Here is a 12,634-nt window from a genome sequence, read left to right on the forward strand (position 1 = left end):
AATTAACAACCCTTCAAAACGTTTCAAGGTGGAGGGAGTCATTCCCTTCCGGTCCACTAACTCACTGCTGCAGCAGCTTCACATTAGTCAGAAGGAAAGTTAGGAGAGAAAATGTTCTTCCATTTCCCTCCACTTACTTCCTTTAATGAAACTCGGGAACACCAACTTCTTTTATTTTCTTCTCATTTCCACCTATTTCATTTCTTTTCTCTAGTTAAGTTGAACTTGGGAACAGGAGGTAAAAGCATGTTTACCATTTCCATGAGGGAGAAAAGACTAATTTTTCATCATCAAAACACGTTAAACAATCTATATTTCTTAATCAAACAAATAGACCATTCCAAGATAAAAGTGACACCATGAAATAGAATATCAAATCTAAGTAACAATATATGCGTTTTGAGTTTTGAATGTGCTTTCTAATTGCTTCTACATATCTCGACTCTTCCAAAATAGACCCCAAATTAACACTAGATTCAATTACAAGCAGACCCACCTTCAACAAACGATTCCGTTGTCCGCATTCTTTTGGCAGGATGCTGTTCATCCGATTCCATTCCAGAGGACTCACCGGAACCAGTACATCCGTTCGCTTCCGTTTCCGTTTCCATTTCAGGACGGTGATGTAAAGAGAAAGTAAGACCACCGGCACCGGCATCGGCATCAATGTTTCCATCGAGCATCTCGACAGGATCCATCAATGGCAATCTTTGTTCGTCTCTTATCTCTTTGAAGTTGAGTTGTTGTTCATCAATTCCATTGCCATTGCTCCTCCCATTCATGATTTCCAATGAATCTTCACACCCAGAAATCGATGTTTCCGGCGATGTTTCAAACTTGTTTTGATGCTCAATGTCTTGAGATGAATACTGCAAAGCAGAGACTTCGGGTGTGATTCCGATTCCGTTGTCTTGTCCGATTCCAATTCCGATTCCGATTCCTGTTGGAGCATAAACAAATTCTCCAACACTGGTTTCCACATCTTCCTGTATTCAAGAAACCAATTCACACACACACATACACACACACACACACACCAATTTTGGTTATATAAAAATGAGATGAGTCTAAATGACTATTTTACCCTTTGAAACGGAATTATAATTTATAATTTATAAATACCTGGATTGGTGGCACAAGAGGATTTTTGTAGCCATCAAATGTTGTCTCATTAAAAGAGGGAAACCGCATGCCCAAAAAGGATCCTTGTTCAAATCCGGGTTTTGAAGATATGGTGGGATCCACTTCCACATCACTTGTTATAGATAATGATGGTAACAGTGAAATTTCAATTCCATCATCAGCATCTGCTGCTTGAGAAGTTTGACCATTTCTTGAAGGACTGTTGTGTCTGTGTATCTCTCCAAAGAAATTGACAGCTGTCGTCGCTTTATTGGCAGCCATGGATGATGGAGCTTCAGCTTCATCATAAGGTTGTTGTAGGAGATCATACACCAGTCTCTGAATAACCACCCTTTTCAAGGATGCATCAGCAGGTGGAAACCAATCTGTATTTAGCTGAGTCACATTCATAAACAACAGCTCACTTATATTATTAACTTTTACATAAATGGTCCCTGTGCTTTCTGAGTTCTGACATTTAATCTAAAAACACAACCTTTTTCAATTTTGGTCCTTATTTCAAGGTTTATGGGACCAAATCCGAAGATATGAAACCTTGAAAAAGGTTTCAATTTCTAATTTACCATTGATTTTAATAATAATATAAATAATAACAAACATTTTTACTTACAAAGTGGACACTTTTTGTGATTTTAAATGGATTAAAATTAATCGGGGCTTGCTCCAAGAAAAGTTCTGCATAATGGAGCAAGAATAAACCACAGTCGAATGAATTCGGCTGCTGTGGTAACTGCAAAAACAACACAAAATTCAGATTTTAGAATTTAATACAAATTCACAATTTTGCCCTCATTCTTTTTCCCATTTCTCAAATATTTTTGAGCATCATTTATCCAGATAATACATACCTCAAGTGAAATAAAGCGTAGATTATCGAATCTTGAAGATATATCTTCAGATGCCTCCTGCTGCCTCCCTTTCCACTCTTCTTTCAGATAGCTAGAATGGCATATTTAAAGGTTTATAATTTAAAAATAAAATAAAATGTTTATATAATAAAAAAAAAATGTTACCTTTGCATAAGACCTTTCAAGCCAGTATGACTACCTCTGATAGGATCCATATGCAGAACACATGGCACTTTCATCAACTCAGTGACATCTTCTTCATCTATAAACCAGATTATAACATTAGAAAAAAGGGATAACCATGCCTCATAATATACATGAAGATGTCAAAGAGAAATGACAGATATACCCTTGTATGTCGCGACTTCCCCAAGATGACACATCACAATAAGACTCCAATGATAGCTGTTAAACAACAGACAAAATTGTCAACTGTTCAAATGAAATGTCTAGAAAGCAAACTGATTTCCAACTTACTTGTAATTTACAGGAATAAAGACAAAATCTTTCTCAAAAAGATTAACTTTTCGTGTCCACTTTCTTACGCGTTGAAAAGCTGTTTTCCCTTCAAGGGCATCAAGAGGTTCTTTTTCTGGGTCAGCTAGCTTCCGGAAGAAAAAACTATTGAAAAAATGAAACCTCTGTCTCTTTTCAGGCCTGATTTTGTTCTTCAAGTATCTGTCATCAGTTAGAAATTTAGAATACAGTTTCATATGTAATGACTTCTAGTCTGATGTACATTTTATGTTTTTATATTTGTAATATGGATTGTTATGAAAGTAATTTATTCCATCATATAAGTAAGATAAACATACTTGACATAAAAGTCAATGATAGTGTCATTGACAAAAGTGTCTGGTAGCAGCAAATCAACATCTCTCTTACTAATGGAAACAGCATCAACATCCCCTTTTGGATATATAACTTCTTCAAAAGGCTGGTCAAAGCTGCAAGCATCCAATGAAATATAAAATCCATGTAATTTTTATTAACTTAACATAAGGGATGTTAAAGTTAACACAAGGATCAAAATTGATATGAAACTTTGCCAAAAGAAATCTTTTTGCACTTACTTGGGAAAATACTTTGTAAAAGGTGCTTTGATTTGTCCAAGAACAGTGTCCCTGCAACAATAATCCCATATGAATATACCAAGTTACTTACTTAAGATTCAAATAAATGACTGATTTAATGAAATAAAGATCAAGATTGATAATAATTCGAAGGATAAAAACCGAAAATTCAAAGATGTTGCCAAAAAACTCACTCTAACTCAAGCATACTGCTCCATAAAGTTTTGTATGCAACATTTAAAGTTGAGATTGCTTCTTGTTTCCCAAACCAGTTGGTGCCCATAATTGCAAACTTCAACTCAGCCCCTGAATTACAAAAAGAGGAATCACATAAAATAGACGTATAATTATTCTTTAATTGAAAAATGGACAGGTAAAACAATATGAGAACATTTTCACAAAAAACTAAAATAATGATTATCTAACCTGAAGTGCATTCAACATTTTCAGGCTGTACTGTATCTTCAGTAAGTACATGAATTGTCACCATTGCCATCTCAACCTGCATAAAATTCAAGGTACAATAATTCCAAACCCTAAAGAATAAGGAGATACATAATGTTAAAAGCTCAATGTGGGCTTACCAGCTCATACCAATGAGATTTGATATGAACTAAATCCTGAACATCCCACTGTAATTTAAAGATTTTGTCATCTCCATCTACAGTTGAACCTGAACCCTCTATTTTGATGCAACTGCTAGTGAAAGTTAAAACACAATCTGTACAATAACTATCACCATACACCATATGATCAGGATAGAAGATGACTGTTAAATCTTCGGTGTCCTGTAATCATTGAAAAAGAATCATTAAAAAAGAATACTAAAAGTGCAAGACAATCCACAATTGAAACATCAGTCAAAAGAGTGCTCACCATTTCCAACTCATCTGTGCAATGATCTGAAGGTGATCCGAAGAAAACACCTGACAGAAAAGAATTTTTTAACATTTAAATGGATAAATCAAGGTTCATTAAACCAGTAACATATGGGCCCAAAAAATTGTCATGGTCGAAGATACTTTCAAGTAAAAAGATACAACAATTACCATCATCTTCAGCAATACCACAAGAAGCTGACAAAGATCTCTGATACAGATTTCCATGTTCATGTGGATCCACATTAGCTGCCTCATCCTACAGCCAGATCAGTTTATGTTAGCAAGCTTCAACATTTATGGAGTTTTGGATTTTAAAGATGAATCATTAACACGTACAGGTTCTGATGAATTTAAGTTGCAGTTGCTAGGTAAAGCTGACGCAGTGCATACAAGAATCTCTGCTTCAGGGACTGCATTAACATCTGGTCCAGATAAATTAATTCCAGATCCTGATTGACATACAGGAAGTTCTTGGATAACACTAATAGCATCAACTGAATCAGGCATTGCCTCATCTTCAATTTTTTCTAAATCGGGTTCAGGGAATTGTTCTGCAAATAGTAACATCATATGAATAAGGTACCAATCAAGCACAAGAAGATCATCTTTGCTGACAGTTTAATGTTGATTGTATTGAAATACAAACATGGACGATGATTAATCTCCACCAGGAACATATATTTACAAAAATGAGACAATAGCAGGGTCTCTGTATAAAGCAAACCACAAACGATGCCTTCAGTCTTTTTTTTTCTTTTCTAAAGTTAACATAATATTTTTCACAAAGAAAAAAGATTCAATAATAGAATTCCAAAGTTGAAAATCTATCTGTTTGAGCTCAAACGTCAAATTGCATCTCTAGTTAAAAGCGGAAGTAACACATACTACCACGAATAAGCCATGAATCAAGTTCAAGAACACAAAGATCACCAACATATATGAATTTAAGAAGCGAGAACTTACTAGTCTCCATGAATGTACACTGGTCAACGGTATCATTCAAGTTTTCTACCTTGCTCATGATTCTAACAGCAGGTTCAGGAACATCGGTTTCTTTCAAATCAAGAGCTTCGAAATTCGTCATTCAATCAGTATTCATATCTCAAACTGTATATCGCATTATAAATACACCAAAGTTCTCAGAGTAAGCGAAAGGATGAATGAATTTTCCAAAAGTGGGCAACCAAAATTAGGGTTTTCTCCGACAATCTTGATGACGGAGCAATAATAAAGCGAATTGGGGGAAATATAGGGGTTTAAGAAACTGAGTTATCGGATTTGATCTTCCCGGAAGGTGTGATGGTAATTAGAAAAGAGGATGATCGGAGCAACTAACACAAAGAAAGTGAAATTGAGAGCAATGTCTTGTGGTGCCGTTCGAGCTGCAAAGAAGGGAAAAAGGCAGGGATAATGACCGGTTAAATGGTAAAACTAAAAATGGTGAATTTCTATGCACTTTATAAAAAAAAATTTATTTGGTTAAAATATTATATATATATTTAAATATTTTTTAACAATTTAAAGGAAAATAACTTTTTAAGGGTAATTATGTTTCAAAATCGTTCAAATAACATCATTTAAGTTTGATTTATTTAAAAAACATCATCCAAGTAAAATCTTTGTACAAAAAACACTAATGAACTATATACTTTGTTCAAATTTCATCATATGGTATTCGGTAAAAAATAATTAAAGGAAAAAAAAACAAGAGGAAATGACTCTGTAGGGTAACTATGTTTTAAAATCGTTCAAAAAACACTATCGAATTGATCTGTTCAAAAAACACCATCCAAATAAGGTTTTTATATAAAAAACACCAACAAAACTATACGTTTTTTTTCAAAGGTTACCCACAGGCAACCACCTCTTGTAGGTTAAATGATGATTTATCTAATTATTGGTGTCATGACATAATAATTAGTGACATGACATTAGTTGATATATCTCTCCTTTAAAAATCGATTTAGAGCTTCTTCAAGAACGGACGACTGAAATTTGTGAAAACAATGGGATAAATGTCCATAAATTGCTCAAGGAATGAGATTTATAATTTCCGGTGAAGATGCATAATAGTTTACAATCCATTCCAGTTTAGTCATGACCTGTAGCTAGGCGAGATGTAAACAAGTAGAGTTCACCACACTACAAATATGCATAAATATTAATCAAGACTCTATTGTAGTCACATTACAAATTAGCATGCATATTAAAAAAATGTATTGTTCAAGATTGTTATACTACCCGTAGCAAAAGCTTACACCTATATATTCAAAAAACGAATCACATAACCAATCAAACATATAAGAGAAAGACATGATAAAGATTTCCATTAGAGTTACAATTTGGTGGTGTTTTTTGAACGATTTTAAAACCTAGTTACCCTCCAGAATCATTTTCTCTTGTTTTTTTTCTTTAATTATTTTTTACCGGTAATTTACGATTAGCTTAAGGTGAAATTAAAACAAATTATATAGTTGATTGATGGTTTTTTTGTACAAAGGCTTTTATTTTGATGGTATATTTTGAACATATCAAATTTAAATTGTGCTTTTTGAATGATTTTGAAACATGGTTATCCTTATAAATCATTTTCTGTGATTTAAAATCAATTATTATATTTTAGAGTCATAATTTAAAAAAAAAATACCTTGAATATAAAAACTATTTTGATAATAAGTAGAATATAGGTGTAATATGAAAGTATGTATGTAAATACATACATGATAGATTCAAGGATTATGATAAATTTGGCCACTCTATTTATTTTAAAATGGTCTTAATATTTAAGGGTACTATGACCCATTTAATAGTAGATAAAATATAATAACCGGTTATAAATGTTTTTTTTTATAAATATAATATTTTAAATAATAAAAAAGATAAATACGATATGATATTTTATTGTTTAACAATAACATATATAAAAATTTATTCAAACTAAAATGGTCCATACATAAATATTTTAAGTCGTTATTAGTAATTATAAAATAATAATATTGATAAATTATGAAAACGATATTATATAAACTCTTTCTTTCGAAAAAAGAAAAATTAATATTGTCCGAAAGAAAATGACATAACATTTATATTTATATACTAGATGTGAGATCTGTGTACTACACGAGTTGATTAAAAAAAGTAAAATATAAGGTGCAAACATTAATTATTTTTTAAAGTAAACTTTTAAAATAAATACAAACAAAATAATGAATAAGTAAGTAATTCAATCTATAATAATAATAAAAAAACTATGGATTTATTTTAAATAATTATGTTGAATATCAATGTGTGAAAAAATAATAATTTTTCAAAGTAAACTTTCTAAATAAATACAATAAAAACATGAATAAGTGGATAATTAAATTTATACTAGTAAAAAGATTATTGACATATTGTAGTAATTGTTATGAATCACAAATTTTCAAAAACTTCTTTGAATACAACATTATATGTTATATTGTTAAGTTTACAATTATTGTCTAAAATTAATATTTTTAATACATCTCTGCTTTTAATTCTAGACAATGCAACATACATTTATTCATTTGGTTGTCTAAAAAACAACCTCACATTTGATAGCGACTATCCTTGACTCTTTTTTATTGTCATCGTAAAACATACAGTTACTAAAAATTGTCGTCTTTGAAATGTGAAAATAATCCTTTTATTCGAAGGCATCAAAAAACATTCTTAGAATAAATATACGGTTTCCTATATTACTTCCGGAAATAATCTCTTCTTCTATAATACGCTTACCCAATGTTATAACCTGTAGCCTCATTATTTTTTGTTCGTGCTTATTTTTTACGTATAAACCGTAACTTTTATCAATACAATTTTCAACACATCGAAACGTAAAAAAATAATCACAGACGAAAAACTAAGCATGTATATAAAAACAAGTATGAAAACATAAAAAAGTTTACGTCGAAACGTAGACGAACTCGAATATATATAGACACGTACATAAAGAAGACCAAAAAGTAGCGATGTGAGAAAAAATGACCATTCACATAAATTTTGAAAATCATAAGGACAATGTTTGTAAAAAATAACATAGACTGAATTTGTGACATTTGGTAAACCACATAGACAATTTATGTAATTTTATTTTAATTAATCTATACTAATAAAATCAGTTAATACGAATTCATAAATGAAATGTTACTATCTATATTAGTATACATTAATTAATATATTAATAGAAATAGAAATTCATAGAAGATTACTATGTACATTAATATACATTAATTATTATGCTAATAAAACTAATTAATATGATATATCATTTACTAGGTGAAATTTGAACAAAAAAAATACAAAAATGACAAGTAGAAAAAAAAGAATTTAAAAATTCCAAGAAAATGATATGCGTCCAATGAGAAGTTGACATTTGACAAACACGATCTTTATTTATTATGATATATAGTTATAGATTTTTAGTAGTTTTATCCTGAAATCAACCTTTTTACAATTAAAATCTAAATAGATTACTAAATGACATTTGGTCTAGCTGTAACGCCCGGTTTCTGGTATGTATTTTAATAAGAATTATTCATTTTTGCAAAGGGACTCGACGAGTTGGAGGCCCCAAACTCGTCGAGTTGGAATGAGATTTTTGGACACGGGACTTGAAGTCTACCCGACGAGTTGAGAAGCCTCAACTCGACGAGTAGAGCTGTCAGAGTGAAACCCTGATTTTCAGGGTTTGTACCCTATTTAAGCACCTTAACACTTCATTGTGGCCTCCCTCATTGCCTCCCCCAGTCCAGCAAAATCCTAATTCGTGATCTTGAGCTTTTTGAGTGTGTGTGAGTGAAAAGAGAGTGATTCTTTGGTATTTCCTTGAAGGAGTGGAAGCTTGAAGTGCTTGGTTGAAGGATGGAGCTTTGGATCCAGAGATTTCGTTGTCAAAGCAACCTTACTGAGATATAAAGTCTATACCTTGACTATTCATTTACTAGATCTCTTCATGGAGTAGTTTAGGGCTTTAAGGAGCATATTTCGGAACCATTCATGGATGCAAGCATGTTTTGGAGTCATGACTTCAGATCTGTAGCCTTTGAGGGAGTCCATGGCATAAAGGTGCCAACTTTATGGCCATGGGAATCTCATGCAACTTGTGAACCACTTTTTAGGGCTTTTTGAGCTAAATAACTCATGCATGGACGTAAAGTTAGAAACTTTACGTGATATATCGACCTTAGGGAACCAGATCTATGATTCGAATGCAGTAAGCCCGACTAAAAACGACTGTATGGATTTAGACTATGGGGGACTCGATGAGTTGTTCATACGACTCGGCGAGTTGGGTCGTGGTCCCCCAATCTTTTCTGTTACTGAGCAAACTCGTTGAGTCTAGAAGATGACTCAGGGAGTTGGCCATGGTTTGGATTATGAAGGTTGAGGAACTCGACGAGTTCAAGGAGGGACTCGGCGAGTTGTGGGTAAAAGGTCCCGACTATGCTATGAGGATGAACTCGACGAGTTCATGAAAGGACTCGACGAGTAGGATTAGGGGTGACCATAAGCGGGTACCCGGCCAAATTTAATGGAACCGGAACCGAAACCGGAACCGGCGGTTCCTAGGAAGACGGAACCGGAACCGAAACCGGTTACATCGGTTCTTAAAACTTTGGAACCACTCCAGGAACCGCCGGAACCGGTTCCGGATACCCGCTTGTCGTTTTGAATTCAAACTATTTTAAGACAAAAATTATGAAATTCTTCATAATTATGTATAATTAACATTCTAAAACATTCCAACCTATTTAAAGTTTTTATAGGAACTTTCGGTTGTACAGGTAATAGAACAAGGGGTATTCTCCTTTTATAGGCTATATAATTATTCATGTTTTGTTAAACCAAGCGATGTGGGATAACCTGCTTACACATTATCTTTATTTGTGAGCATTGAGCAACATGTGGAATGAATAAAGAAGAAAACCACATCTGTCGCTATCCATTTCTTTATTTTATTTGAAACATAAGATAATTACAATACGATTTAATTGTCTTTCTTATTAGTTCTTATTAAATATTGATACCTTTTTAAAAAAAATTAAAGCCAGCTCAAATACATAGGTATCGATTTGAGTGTAATCTCAATATAAACAAGTTAATAGTTTTATTAGTAGATTCTTTTAATAATAGAGATCTTTTACTAATATGTTTGCCGTTTGTATCTATAAATCCCCAAGACCATTAGTGCTTTGTGTATATTATTTGGAGAGAACAACAAAATCCATAAATTCATATTAAATATAAACAAATATATATATATATATATATATATATATATATATATATATATATATATATATATATATATATATATATATATAAACCGGTTCCAACGGGTAGCGGTTCCAAAAAAATGAAAATCGGAACCGAAACCGGAGCCGCCTAAGGCGGTTCCACAACTTAAGGAATCGGAACCGGCGGTTCTGAGGCGGTTCCGGTTCCGAAAGCGGGTACCCTGTTCCGCTGCTCACCCCTAAGTAGGATCGAGATTTCAAGGTTTTATGGATTATGGAACTCGACGAGTGAGGGACCAACTCGGCGAGTTGAGTCAACCAAGATGTTGACTTTGACCAGGATGTTCACTTTGACTTTGACCATTGACCAGAGTTGACCCTTAAAGGGGTTATAAGTATGAAATAGTAATTAAAGGAGATTGTTATGTGTAGGAGTTTGAGAGGAGTTGATCCCAGAGTCGAGGACAGTTCAGCTACTTCACGACATTGAGGTGAGTTACCTTCCAGTAGAAGTGGGTCTAAGGCACCAATGTCGGCCCACTAGTAATAGCTATAATAGAGATGATTATCTTTGTGATAATTATTAGGTATGTCACTATCTGTTATGTTTTATGTGCTAGTATGCTATGATGCTATGTGATAATGGTAGGAGGGGTAGGTTAGACCTCAGTACCGGTCGATAGGGCAGAAAAAGTATGTCATCACCCGGATAAGCTAGGCAGTATATGACTTATATGTTTATGCACTAGGATGCTGTGTGGTAGAAGTAGGGGTGAAATAGTCCCCGGTACTGGTCGACCGGACCGAAGGGGTAGGCCAGCACCCTGATATGCTAGGCTAGATACCGGTCGACAGGACCAAAGGGGTAGGCCAACACCGTGATATGCTAAGTTAGGTACCGGTCGATAGGACCGAAGGGGTAGGCCAGCACCCTGATATGCTAGGCAGTTACCGTTGAAAGAGACCGAAGGGGTAGTCCAGTACCCGGATATGTTAGACAGTATGTATGTTGTATGGTATGTGGTATGATGGGGGGAACTCACTAAGCTTTGTGCTTACGGTTTTCAGTTTTTGTTTCAGGTCCTTCTTCTTCGAAGGGAAAGGAGCCGGCACGGTAGCAACGCGTCACACACACGATTTTCCGCATATGAGATTCTTGGGATTTGTATTCTGACATTATTACTATCTGGTGACATGCTTTTGAGACATATGATCTATGGTTTTTATGAAATAAGATAACTTGATGACGTTTTCTATAAATTGTTTTATGAATCGTTAAATCAAAAATGAAATTTTTAGTCTGAATTTTTGGGATGTTACATTAGCGGTATGAAGAGTTAACATATAAGTGCACCTTAGTCAAATGTTGAAGGTTCAAGTCCCGCTATGGACAAAAGGTGTAGATTTAAGAATCAAATAACGGATGTGTATTATATATAAGACCGGTACCACTGTTCAACTCCAATATATACCGTGGCATGAAAACGTATTAAATGTGACCAAATTCATATAGGGTTGTAAACGAACTGAACAAACGTGAATGATGGTTGTTCATGTTCATTCATTTTAGTTAGCCGAACAAACAAACGAACACAAACGGATAAACAGACGAATTTTTTTGTTCATGTTCGTTCGTTTAACAAATTACATTGTTCATGTCCGTTTGTTTATTTTCGTGAACAGGCTAAATGAACGGAGATAAACAAACATATATGAACATACATAAACAAACATATAATATGGTAATGTAATCAAACATAATTGAACATATATCAACATAAAAAGAACTTAAATGAACGAACACAAACAAATGTTCACGAACATAATTGAATGAACAAGATCATTGTTCATGTTCGTTTATTTAAATGTGTTCATGTTCGTTCGTTTATTAAATAAACGAACATAAACGAATTTTTCAACGGTTCACGAACAGTTCAATGAATGTTCGGTTCATTTACAACCCTAAATTTATACGTAGGAAACGTACATAAAAATAAACACAAAAACATAAAGAAACTATAGTTTATACCAACATGTACATAAAATAAGAAAATAATATATATATATATATATATATATATATATATATATATATATATAAGTTAAAGAACGAAAGTTCAAATAATCTGAAGAGGGACTTAAATGAACGAACACAAACAAATGTTCACGAACATAATTGAATGAACAAAACCATTGTTCATGTTCGTTTATTTAAATGTGTTCATGTTCGTTCGTTTATTAAATAAACGAACATAAACGAATTTTTCAACGATTCACGAATAGTTCAATGAATGTTCGGTTCATTTACAACCCTAAATTTATACGTAGGAAACGTACATAAAAATAAACACGAAAACATAAAGAAACTATAGTTTATACCAACATGTACATAAAATAAGCAAATAATATATATATATATATATATATATATA

At 33.1% G+C, this 12,634-nt stretch overlaps 1 protein-coding gene across 1 annotated transcript; it reads right to left on the minus strand.

The window, feature by feature from the left end:
- Positions 1 to 338: 338 nt before the first annotated feature.
- LOC145119836 (putative ubiquitin-like-specific protease 2B) lies at positions 339 to 5,356 on the minus strand. Its single transcript, XM_079055598.1, has 16 exons — positions 4,909 to 5,356; positions 4,282 to 4,496; positions 4,114 to 4,201; positions 3,941 to 3,990; positions 3,649 to 3,852; positions 3,491 to 3,566; positions 3,259 to 3,370; positions 3,065 to 3,115; positions 2,807 to 2,938; positions 2,469 to 2,669; positions 2,341 to 2,396; positions 2,157 to 2,253; positions 1,992 to 2,082; positions 1,754 to 1,873; positions 1,123 to 1,518; positions 339 to 986 (listed from the first exon to the last, which is right to left on the minus strand). The coding sequence occupies exons 1-16, from the start codon at positions 5,027 to 5,029 to the stop codon at positions 477 to 479; spliced, it is 2,520 nt and encodes an 839-aa protein (XP_078911724.1). The 5' UTR covers positions 5,030 to 5,356; the 3' UTR covers positions 339 to 476.
- Positions 5,357 to 12,634: the final 7,278 nt, after the last annotated feature.

Source organism: Lactuca virosa, chromosome 6 (assembly GCF_052849685.1).
Source record: "Lactuca virosa cultivar CGN04683 chromosome 6, Lactuca_virosa_CGN04683_v6, whole genome shotgun sequence".
Lineage (NCBI taxonomy): Eukaryota > Viridiplantae > Streptophyta > Magnoliopsida > Asterales > Asteraceae > Lactuca > Lactuca virosa.

Coding starts and splice junctions, on each gene's coding strand:
- LOC145119836 (XM_079055598.1), bottom strand. CDS start 5,029: ATGACGAATTTCGAAGCTCTTGATTTGAAAGAAACCGATGTTCCTGAA. Junction 3,853..3,940: donor GCACAGATGAGTTGGAAATG/GTGAGCACTCTT, acceptor CAATGATTACAG/GACACCGAAGATTTAACAGT. Junction 3,371..3,490: donor AAATGTTGAATGCACTTCAG/GTTAGATAATCA, acceptor TTTGTAATTCAG/GGGCTGAGTTGAAGTTTGCA.